The sequence below is a fragment of the Astatotilapia calliptera genome, chromosome 12 (assembly GCF_900246225.1).
Source record: "Astatotilapia calliptera chromosome 12, fAstCal1.2, whole genome shotgun sequence".
Lineage (NCBI taxonomy): Eukaryota > Metazoa > Chordata > Actinopteri > Cichliformes > Cichlidae > Astatotilapia > Astatotilapia calliptera.
Window position 1 is genome coordinate 34990152 of NC_039313.1, and position 12345 is coordinate 35002496.

General features: G+C 40.2%; 1 protein-coding gene across 3 annotated transcripts in view; it reads right to left on the reverse strand.

Moving 5' to 3' along the window:
- Positions 1 to 1859: 1859 nt before the first annotated feature.
- Positions 1860 to 12345, reverse strand: part of adamts3 (ADAM metallopeptidase with thrombospondin type 1 motif, 3) — a 135821-nt gene continuing 125335 nt past the window's right edge. For all 3 annotated transcript variants that reach the window (XM_026187150.1, XM_026187149.1, XM_026187147.1), the window contains 3 exons: positions 8334 to 8541; positions 6018 to 6135; positions 1860 to 3144 (listed from right to left, as the gene is read on the reverse strand). In XM_026187150.1, coding sequence (XP_026042935.1) covers positions 2675 to 3144; positions 6018 to 6135; positions 8334 to 8541 — 796 coding nt within the window. In that variant the 3' untranslated portion in view covers positions 1860 to 2674. The remainder of the gene's footprint in view (positions 3145 to 6017; positions 6136 to 8333; positions 8542 to 12345) is intronic.

The window sequence follows — 12345 nt, forward strand, 5'->3', positions numbered from 1 at the left end:
GAATACTCTGGAAAGAAAGATGTTCCACATACAGTAAGTCTTTTTTTAAATTCCAGCTTATTGTACTTACAACAAAGCTTTGTTCCTGCAAACGTAACACGTACCAGAGAACCTCGTTCAGGCTAATCATGAAAGGATCGAACGAGCTCCAAGGGCCATTAAGCAATTTTCATATTAAAACTGAATGACATGGCTCTGTATTGGCAGACTGTGAAAGGGTAGATCAATTTTCCAAGCTCAGTACTGACAGATTACATTGTTTTAGCTCTTCATAAAAAAGCTAAAAGCACAGCTGGAACAAACAGCTGGGTGGTGAAGACAGTGAGAGATGGCGGGGACTCCTGAGCTAAAATAAGTCGGACTTCATTGCACGGGGAGAATATTTAATGTGTCTAAAAGTTAAAGATAATTTGTTTTTGAGTTTGTCTGGTCCCTAGTGGTCAAAAGTCAACTAATGCAGCTTTAGTTATTAGGCTCACCTGTGAACGCGAATGCAATCTAACACAGCAGTTCTGCTAACAACTCATCATTTAGATTCTTTGCTGACATTCCTCAAAGGTTCTTATGATTTTACCTGATTATGGAGGTTTCAGGCAGTGAGGACGTGTAGGCTACATAGGCTGCCTCCCTTCCTTCCCACATCACTGCCCTCTATGACCTCAATAACAAACACAAACAGAAAGCTTCACAGGACAAGGATTTATAGCGGTGTGCTGATATCGGATTGCATTTCTTTCTTTTCACAGGTTAACGAAAAGTCACGGTAAAAGTGAGGCTAAAGTAAAAACACATTTTACATGTATTATGAATAATTTTGGTCCTTTGACCTGAGTGTTGTACCGTCTATTTTATATGCGCATGCTCTTTAGTTAGTTCTCTTCTTTGCCCTTAAGTATTTCTGAGAAGAAGAGAAAAACATGGAACAAAGCTAAATATGAAAGGCAGCCAGCTTGGTGCAGCAAAGCGACTGTTAGCAATAAGTGAGCTCTGTCTAACAAAGCTGTTCCTGTACTAAACACAGAAACAGGATGAATGCTTCGGTGCTGATAGGTGGTGTTTTCTTTGGACAGAGCCGGTTAGCTTTCCCCATGTTTTCAGTGTTTATGAAAAACTAACTTAAATGTGTCATACAAGGTATCAAACATCCCATCTCTCTGCACTTTGACTTTTCCTTAAGTTAGAACAGAAACCTTCATGGCATTTTGAAAGGAAAGCTACATCAATAATCAGTCAATAATCCCTTTCTGCCCATGTGAACAGTCCCTGGAAGGGTAAACACTGGCACCAACATCTGTCAGAACTGGTTAAAAATGTATTTGAAAGCATCCCACCTTCTTAAAATAATACTGATATTCTCATGTACAGCATTTACAGGAAGCTTTATAAATAGTGCGTCGGGGAAATTCATCTCTGTTTGTGTTTCATATTCACTTAAAGTACGGTAAATCATTTTTCACTGAATACTTTGACGGCTGAACTTTCTGTAAGTCGAGCTTTAAAGTTCGATTTCTGGCAAGAAAACTGGCAGTTTGTAACATTCAAGTAGTGGGAATTCTCAGCTGATCTGGCTTTGACTATTGTTAACTTTAAAATGACACCGAACTCTGACATCTACCTCAAAGGTCACAATGTGGGGACAGGATATGGATGCAATCAATTAAACGCATCGTAAAGCTGAGATTTATCCAAAAAGAACCAATGTGGCAAACGTGTCCATATGGAAAAGATATTTATAAATCTTATAAAGTTTGTATCTGTCTTGTGTGAAACTTGAATGAAAAGCATATAAGAGTGAAAACAGATATAAGATGCCTTGAAAAATTATATAATGAAACTTGTATGTTTTGGATACTAAAACAATATATGAAAGTAATGAGAAAGTGGCCACTTTCATGAGTAAATCATAGAAGTTTTTCCATATGGGCGGCCTTTAGTGGAGTCACTTTTAAATGAACTGGAATGCAAGAGGCATTTAAACCAATTCTTGCATCTATTTACTCTCTGAGTTCTACTAAATCTACACAGCTGGATTAGCTCTGGTCTCTGCACCTGCTCACACTTTCTCTCTGGATACCTGCAGCAGCATAGCTGCTCTGCCGGCAGCAGGGGTCTGGTTTATTCAGTAACGAGACCAGACGACCGCTCGTCCGGAGGGGGAATGCAGACACCTTCCTCCACCTGCTCTCTCAGTTTTCACTGTGCAGGTGACATTAGAGAAACATTTGCCTGAACAAGTGAACAAGGTGATAAAATGAAATAAATGTCAGACATCGGGAATGTATGAGTCAGAGCGACAAACATCTTTTGAATACTGAACTGTCCTTTAGCTGTTTTGTATCCCTGAAAGTATTCACTACGAACGTAATTTAGCTTTTCATTTGACACGGTTGAAAACTCCCCGTGGCTCACGTGCCCCTACACCTTGAAATGATTTCATATTTGTTTCATATTAATATAGAAGTATGAGGGCAAAGTAGCACGGCTGTTTCAGCCTCAGCAATCTGGAAGCTGCAGGTGGTTAAAGAGATATTTAGAGTCCGTATCAGGGTCAAATTCTTACAAAGTGAACCAGCACTTTTCTTTCTTTCTCTGTGTTTTCTGGTGTGAGAAGACTCAGGATGAAGCTGGATTATCTACTGTACATTACGAGTCCTAAAGGCAAAAGCTATGACTTTCATCGCTCCACTTCAGAATATGCCACAGGCTGCCGACTGTCCACCAAACTGCTTGACCTTTGACCCCGAGTAGGACCAGCCTGGGTGGACAGCTTCCTGTCAGTGAGGTCCGTATGTCGTGGAACCCGCCTTGGTGCTGTAGCGATCTTTGATGGGGTTTTCTTAACTGGAGCAGGCGTGGTGATGTGTTTTGCTGCACCGCCCGATGTGGCGGATCCTTTGCCCGCGCCTTGTTTCCCACCGCGAGTGCCGTTGGCCGCTACTGCGGCCGTTAACGTCTCAAGGAGCTGCGAGGCTGATCCGAAGCGAACGTGTTCCTCGGTCTCAGCCGCCTCCGAGAACATAGACAGGGCTCCGGTGCGCTTACTGCAGGAGTCGCAGCACAGCTTGCTGTAGCCTGGGATAGAGCAGTATCTCGCTAACACCTCCATTTGGCAGAAGATGGATTTGTCCCCATTACACGGCTCATCTGTAAGTCAAAGAGCATACAGTGTAAGCTCGCCGCAGTGTCAAAACTCTGGAAAGTTTAAATGGCCTTGGAAAGAGATCAAAAGAAAGGAAGGGATGCCTTACAAAGCGCAGAGGCGTTGCTTTTAATTAGAGACTGACAGCAAAGAAAGTGTCTGTGCACATTCTAACGGCACATTCAGCATAACGATGCTCATTCTGTTCTGCCTGGACGGGAGATGTGACCCAGTTTCTTCTACTACTGTACAAACCAATTCCAAGCGTGTTTGGTGTTGGCTCCGGTTCATCCCCCTCACGCTCTCAGGCACCAGAACTCTGCTTTTGTTTCTCTAACAAAACTGCTGAGTGTTGCTTAACAAGACTTACATCCGTCCTAAAACGACTTCCAGAGACCTCAACGACTCTTCTAAGCACATGCATGAAAATGTCTCAGGTCTAATCAGAAAGATCTTTTACCTTGTTTAATATTTTGCCATTCAATTGCTGCTCTTTAACACAAAAATGCAAAATAAGTACCTTTATCTCGGCTAAAATTATAAATAAATATGCACGGCAGCACGGTAAAGATTTAAAGTAAAGGTAATAATCTCACAGCAGCGTCGGCCAAACAAACCACAGACGTTTTGTTCATTCAAACCTCTTCTTTTGCTTTTTGAGGGACGATGTTCTACATAAACTCACAGCATGCACAGATAAAATAAACACATGCATATATAACAGCTGGAATGCTACCTGCAGAGAGCTTAATGTGCTCTCGCCGACTTATGAGTGTGCTACATTATTATTATTATGAGATGTAGCTCTGTAACTTAAATACTGACTTGGCATTTATGTTTCGCATAAAGCATGCAGCGACATTTACAAATGACATGCACTTCCACTGACACGATCAATAAAATACGCTGGTTTAAAAATCTGTGTGCTGTCTCAGAAAGGCCACGTAGGGGCTTAGGGCGGGTTATTAAAATCAGAAGAAGTTCCATGAAAAGGTTTGGATTTGGCAGGATTCTGTTTGGACTCCTTTTGCTGATTTTCAGATTTTCATCGCTGTTGTGAACAAACACAATGCTTTGGGGGGATTTTGTCTCTTTTTTGTTTCACTGCACGTTGTCCTAGAATAGTGACACACAATCTGTAAATTTCATGTTTGTGATCGCGTCCTGTCACGGCTGTACAAATAGGTAAACTCTTGACTTTAGTAACCTGTTAAACGTCCTTCAGCAGCATCAACCTGTGTTAGCTTCTCATAGACACCAAACTGTTTACATCACTGGACAGCCCCCTTCAAACATGTCGCAGCATCTCACTCGTCCTGACTTTAACACGATGTCTCGTCTCCTAAACGCTAAGCCAGCCTCCTGCCTTGAGTTTGTTTGTGTTTCTATTTTTATTGAATACAAGTCACCCAGACCCTGCATGCTTTGGTGTGCAGTGTAGCTTAAGAGTTACACTCTTGTCCCATCTGTTCGCTAAACGCTGTCCTAGAAATCTTGTGTGGAACATTCAGTTCTTTTGAAAAACTGAGATCTGCCAAAATACAGGTTTGTTTTCTACACTGGACATATAACATGGTTTTTACTTCATTGTAGAGCTTTCTGCAGGTTTTTGTATGTTAACCTCAGATTCTTCACAGATCTTTGCAGGACTGTTGGCGAACTTCCTTCACATCTTGTCTCATTGCAGATGAATGAACGAAGAATCTTTTGGAGCATCTCTAAAAGGTTTCTTCTAAGGTTGTGTGACAGAAAGGTTTTAAAACAACCAACAGCAGCAGACTTCGTCATTAACCTTTGTATGTTTCTATTTGTAGATTAAGCACAAGCTAATTAACACACAATGCACTTAGAAGCATGACTGCTTGAAAACAATGTCGGCCATTTATGCACATGACATCGTAAGCTCCACGAAGTTTCCCCTCAGAATAGAAAGTGAGCGATTATGCAGTTTACTTAATGAAGACACAAAAGTGTTATTCCATTAGATCTATGAATGAGCTTTCGATCAAAGCAGAATGGGATGATTCCTTCGGCCTTACTTGCTTTGATGCATTTCAAACCAAAGTCTAGCAAACATTCGTGCAGACGCAGACGCCTTCCTGTGTTACCACAGAGTAGAGTTTTTGTGGGGTGAAGCAATTTCATACAGACGCTGGACACTTTCAAATGTCATCACAGCAGCTCCAACTGGAAGAATGACGTTAGCAGCAAAGTAAGAGTAATAATGTGTTATTTCTTCACAAATGTCATTGTCTGGGCTTTAAATCACTAAAGGAAATGACTTTAAATGAAAGCGTGACAGGACGGCACGTTTCAGTCAATAAGAGCATGTAAAAGGACGCACTGTTAACATCTGAATACATTTTTCTTCCTTCAAGCAGTGACTGATTTAATTTTCGAAGTGGCACAAAACTCGAAGTCTAAATCAATCACGGGAAATGCTTAAATGAAGTTTTACTGTTGTTGTAATGTCAGCAGAGATGCTTCCGTCTACCTGGTCGTGAACTGCACTCACCCGTGAACAATGTTGGTACTTTCTAATGAATTATTGCAGGCTAGATGGACCGAGCCCGTTTCGAGGGGCTGCTGATTGATTTTCCTTTTCATTTAAAAACAAATGGAAACCGTCGGCTGGCTGCGAGGTCAGGGGAAAATGCAAGATTTGGTATTTTTTTTATCAAGGACGTAATCTGCTAAAATGAAGAGCAAATGATATGCATTATGTATTTTGTCTAGAGGACCTGCTGGACTGAAAGACGGGCATGTTGGAATTATTGATTATGTGGAGGGAAGCACAATGTGCTGAAATGTTAATGGAGTAAATGAAAAGAAGACGCTGCATGTTTGCTACGAGGATTGCACCATCAGACATTCTTACCGTGGCAGGGTCCAGGTTTGCACGGCCTCACGTTTTCGGGCTTTTCTCCGTTACACTGATCTCCAATCCGGCAGGTGATCAAACGCCTTTCTATCCCCTCTCCACACGTCACAGAACACTGAGCAAGAGTTTGAAAAGATAAGAAAAGTGAGCTGAAAATTTGCTTCAGGTTTAATGTTCAAAAAGAAACAACACTTCTTACTTTCCTCAGAATTTTATATGTTAGGAAACTATCCTGGGAATACATCACACAACTAAAGTATTTGTCTCAGTCTCACTTTGCCCTTTGCTTCAGTGACATCTTTATTTTGTACCCAGGGAGTCTGGTGAATTAACAAACTTAAAGCCCTCAAATGAAGCCAAACAGCATCTGAAATCTCAACAGGCCCAGGTGGAGAGATCCTCTTTCTTCTGTTACAACATTTTGAATAATTTATTGATAAACCTGCAAGACTGCAATACTGAAGCAATCAATCGCATCACCTGTGGCCCCGTGTGTGACACATGGCTTTTTACCCAACCTTTGTGTATGTGTATATATGTGTATGTGTGTGTATGTATATATATATATATAACAGCTGGATAGCGTAGTGGTTAAACTACACGCCTTTGGAACAGAGGATCGCAAGTTCGATTCCTGCCTATATATACATATATATGTATATATATATGTACATATATATATATATGTACATATATATATATATGTATATATATATATATATATGTACATATATATATATATGTACATATATATATATATACACATACATATGTATATACATACATATGTATATACATACATATGTATATACATACATATATACATACATATATACATACATATGTATATATATACATACATATGTATATATATACATACATATGTGTACATACATATGTGTATATACATATGTATATATATATATATGCGTATGTATATACATATGTATGTATATACATATGTATGTATATACATATGTATGTATATACATATGTATGTATATATGTATGTATGTATGTATATATATATGTATGTATATATATATATGTATATATATACATACATATATATATACATATGTATATATATACATACATATGTATATATATATATATATATATAGCTAATCAGAAGCTGTAGCCCAATCATGTTACAAAAACCCCACCCACACAAATGAACAACTAACACAAAGACACACACCTCATTAGCTCTTTTTTGCATCGCGCCACTCAGCCGGACGCCTGATTTATTGAATTCTTTGATGTGGTTTTTTAAAGGTCTCATTTGGAGGAAGTGCAGGCTGTAAAACTGGCATGTTTGCAGATGAGATGCGACACGGCTCTAAATTAAATATTACAGATGCCTGATTCTTTGTACAGAGACCCCTGCTATGTCAGCTGAGGTGCCATTCGGGAACAGAAAACAACGTTACATTAAGAATGAAATCAGTCACAAAAGTCTGGGACCAAATTCTTCACCCTCACATCAAAGACAAACAGCAAATATAAATGACTCTTTCAGATGCGATTCTTTGATCTGCGACTCAAAAGAAAATGGCTTTTTCAAGCTCAAACCCAATAACGTAAAATATTTGCCACCTTAGTATTTTCTCCATTTTTGCATATTTAACATGTTTCAGATCATCCAAAGTTACCTGCCCCAAAGCGACAAAGAAGCAGTCGTCTAAACCCAATAAACGGTTGTGCTACACTTGCACAATCACACTTTGCAATCAAACAGATAAATGGGAGTGTTTCATATCACTGTGGAGGAAATTTAGGCCACACGTCTTTCCTGGAGGGTTTGCAAACATGAATGGCCTGTTTAAGGTCATACCATCGCACCACCACGTCTGATGTTTGTTTGTTTTTTAATAAAATAGTGTTAGCTTGAAGCCAGATGTAACAGGACTCAAACCTTGCAGACAGTTCTGCTTTTGTCTTGTCAGTTCCTAAAAGTCTCGGCGATGATCCAGATGTTTTTTGGCAGATGTGATTCGAGCTTTTGTACTCTTTTTGGTCAGCAGTGGTCTTTGCAACCTTTTCCAAAGTGACAGATGTCAGTGAGTTGGTTTCTCAGCTGCTTCTTTATATCGTGGAATGATGCGCTGTTTAGTTTGCTGCACTTTGTCACACAGGTTCAGGTAGGTTTGGATATTTTTATTTTAATTAATAAAATGAATATTTAAAAACTGCATATTGTATGTTTTTGCATTACCTTTATTTAATAACATATTTTTTTAAAAGATCTGAAACATGAAAATATGACAAATATGGCCCCCGCCCCGAAGAACAAATACATTCGGTGGATACCTCTGACCAGGCTCCGGTCCTCCACTGGGCAGGACACGGCACTCTGTTACAGGGCCTTCGGCTCTCGGGCTTCTCGCCGCTGCAGTATTTGCTGTGGATGGAGCGGTTCGTGCCATCATGCAGGAACTGTACGCAGCGAACGGTTCGGATCTGAAAGCCTAGGCTGCTGCAGGTTTTGGTACAGTGCTCCCATTCTTCTGAGATCCATCTGCAGGGAAAACAACACAGGATCACTGACGTCACCTGGTAACTGCCACTGAGGACGTAAACACAAGGGGTACACATTTTAAAAGAGACCAGTTCCAATAATATGCTGTATAAAAAATTAAATAAACAATGAAATAAAAACAGAAAGAAAACTGAATCTCTTGGCCATGATATCTACTCTTCACTGAGATAGAGAGATGCGCCCAAACCAGCCAGCGGACACAAACTCTCCAGAGTATGCTACGTCTGCTTCAGGCTCTCCTACTGGTTGCTTAAACCATTTCCTCTGAATATCGGCTCCCTCGAGCCATCTCTAGACTTCTGGAGAAGCTATTTGTCATATGTCAAAGTATGAATGCAGGTCAGCCATTTAAACCAATAGCTGTGCCTTTATGCTCACCACAACAGACCAGCACCAGTGTCCAGCTGTTCTACCTTAAATCCAATCAAATCAAACCTTCAACTGTGACCATAATTTAAAAATTACCAACATGCTTCATAATAAAACTAACAATTGATTTTCTGAGGTCAAAAATCAGGCGAGCAGTATTTATTGCAGATTTCCAAAATAACGTCACATCTTTTTGGAAGGTGGAAATTCCCCTGAGTGATATTAGAAAGACTGATGGTTAAATCTGCTACATACATCAATCGGCAGTGAATAAATTATTGAGTAAAAATATACTTTTAGATGCGGCCTGTCACAACAGGAAGGGATTTCTGAACGGAGGAAAAGGGGCAGGAAAAATGGGAAACGATTTATGTCGAGTTTTCACGGAAGGAAGCAATAAATAAATAAATAACACGTGGAATCCAGGAGCAGGCTCGGATACACTGTTCACTGACGAGAATTAGTATGCAGAGGCGAAATGTTTGTTAACAGAAAGCCTGAGCGCAGATAAACACCTCAGACAAAAGACGCCATCAGCACAGAAAGCTGCTGACGCCTCCACATAAATCAATAAAGACATTTAAAATTCAGCATGAATCCTCTTACATTAGATTTCCATTAGCTCTAATCTATACACTAGCAGGTCTCTGAATGCACTTCATTTCTCAAAGATTTCCCAAACTCTATGAAGGCCCTGTATGAGCAGGCTTTTCTGTTTTTGCATGCGTCAAGAAACATTATTGTTCAACGTAGGACGAAAAGGCTGCATAATAATGTTTAAATAGGCAGTAACATTTTTTACTTTTTATTTTGAGTGCTGTAACTTTTCTAAAAGAAGCCAAACTGAAAAGAAGTCAACGCTCTGTGCACATATCTTTTCTCCGGTGCCATTAAAGAGGATCTTGGCAGGTTTCCCAATAATTTTGTAGTAAAAGTATAATTTATGTCCATCTAAGGTCAAATTATGCTGCATCATGTCAGAGTTTATCCCAGTAGGCTAAACCTGGCAAGTTACTGTGGCAAGATTTCGGTGGATTACACAGTAATCAAACTCCTTTTATATACCGAGGGTTGCACACTGACTATGTGCCAGAGCAGCTTGAGTTCACCAAACAATCTCACGAACGTTCGGTGAACATGAAGAATGAGTTTAATTAAAAACTGTATGTATTGAAGTTCTTGTGCATTGTAAGACTGATTAAACTAAATGTGAAAATACGCCAGCTTCATGATCCCACATCAGTCGTGAGTTGATGCATTTCTATCCTTTAAGGTGCAGCGATGCAAACATCCTCTTTGACTTTTCTCATCTCTTTCATCAGAGCGTCCTCAAGATTCACAAAAACCTTGGCCTCACGTTGTGAAGCAAGGTGGAACAATGATGGGAAAAAGAAAACAAAATCCAGCTATTTAGGCAATTTGCCTTCCTCTTCAAAGGTCTGACCAAGTACCTGAACATGACCATGCACATCATTTATATACATAAAGCACAGAGTGAAAGCCCTGAGAGACTGCAAAGACCCATTTAGACGCTACAATCTTCTTCATCATTCACTTACTGAGGTAGAATATTTGGACTTTTATGTTATAACTCATTCATGAGCTTGCATGTGGAGAAGGATTTAAAATGTGATTCTGAAAGCAACAAAAACACTGAAATGCAAAGTAATTAGACAATAACTGATGGGTGCACAGAGATCAGACAAACAGACGATGCTGAGAGTGAGGTGGCTGTGTCAGGAAGTCCAGCAGAGGCTGGCGGTTTGATGCCTGGCTCCTTCGGTCTACATGTCTGTTGAGTTTGTAATCAAGCAGCGGAGGCGACGTCTGGGTTCAACACTTTATTTCAGGCTTTACAGCGGAGCTCCATCTCTTTTACCTCTCTCTACTTTCTTCTTCTCCCCTCTCTCTTACCCAGCCTCATTAGCGGCGCCCCTGGTCTGACAGGGTAACAGCATGTACTAATTTGCTTCCTTTATTATAGAACCTTGTAAACACAACAATGTCATGTGTCCTTGGCAGGATACTGAACCCTAAATGGCCACAGATGCCTCCAGTTGCACAAGTGTCTGCTGCGTGAGTCTGTCTATAATAGAGAGTGTGCTATATTATAGACCCTATGCTGAATGCTGAATGATCAGTCAGACTTGAAAAATTCAATCAAAAGACCAAAACAAACGTACTCGTGACAAACAGCACACACACCAGAGTGCATCGAACTAGTACAGATGGTTCTCTGGTGTGTGTTGCTTTTACAAAGCCATGCTAGTAGCTCTGTGAGATTATAAATACAGTAGCTGTTGTTACAGTTGCTGACCTCTAGGGGCTCTGCCCATGTGAGAGGGCTCTTTCTCCTCCTGTGTTTCAGGTCTAACCACAGATGAGATGTGTTGCAGCTCGTCAGCCACTGCATAAAGACTGCCATGTCCAAATGTTTTCACCTGCAGTGATTCGGGTAGTGGACTGTAGCTGTGCACAACTAGTGAAGCTTGGTGTGACTTTGTTTTGTTTGTAGGTGTATCTTTACAACGGGAATTGTAGTGATCCACAGTGGAAGCAGGAAGGGTTTCTCTGCCATTTTTGTTTCAGCCTTTTTCTCCTGTTTTGTGGTTAGACGGGGAGCTCCGCCTCTGTACTCTGTTTTCTTACAGTTAGAGTGGTTTTATGTCTGTGAAGGTTCTCAGTCATCCAGGTCATCGTAGTCAAAGGAGCTTGCAAAGAAAAGCGTCTGGACTTCTTTAAGTTGCTTGAAGACGTTTCACCTCTCATCCGAGAAGCTTCTTCAGTTCTATATCTGGGACTCTCCACCATTTGACCTTAGAACTGAAGAAGCTTCTCGGATGAGAGGTGAAACGTCTTCAAGCAACTTAAAGAGTGGTTTTAGTTTTTTTTTTAGCTAGAAAGGAGTGTTTTGTTTGTTATTTCGGCCACTGAGACAATGACGCTTAGAGTTTCCCCGTGTCTTATTTTTGTTCTAATTTTGCCTTAATTGTAAATTAAATGATGTTCCACTGACGTTAACTATTACGTTTTTTTCCCCACTTTGTTACACCCCATCCCAGATAACACTTAAGTGGGTTGTAACATATGTGGGCGCTTGAAACCAGGACCTCTCACACCCAAATCCATCACATACTTTTTAAATACTTGTTGAAGAGCCCTTTGTGTCACATTTAAACGCAGTGATTGTGTAGTAATAATAATAATAATAATAATAATAATGTACAGCATTAAGGTTCATTTGTAACTCTTTTTCTAGCCCCTTATCAAACAGCTGTTAGAGCCTAAACCTGACTGAAAAGGAAACGCGTCTGCAAATGAAAAGAAAGCTACACAAAGTGCATGTACAAAGAGAGCGCGAACCACAGTCTCATAGCTAAGACATTTGTGACTGAGGCTCCCACTGCACTTCCA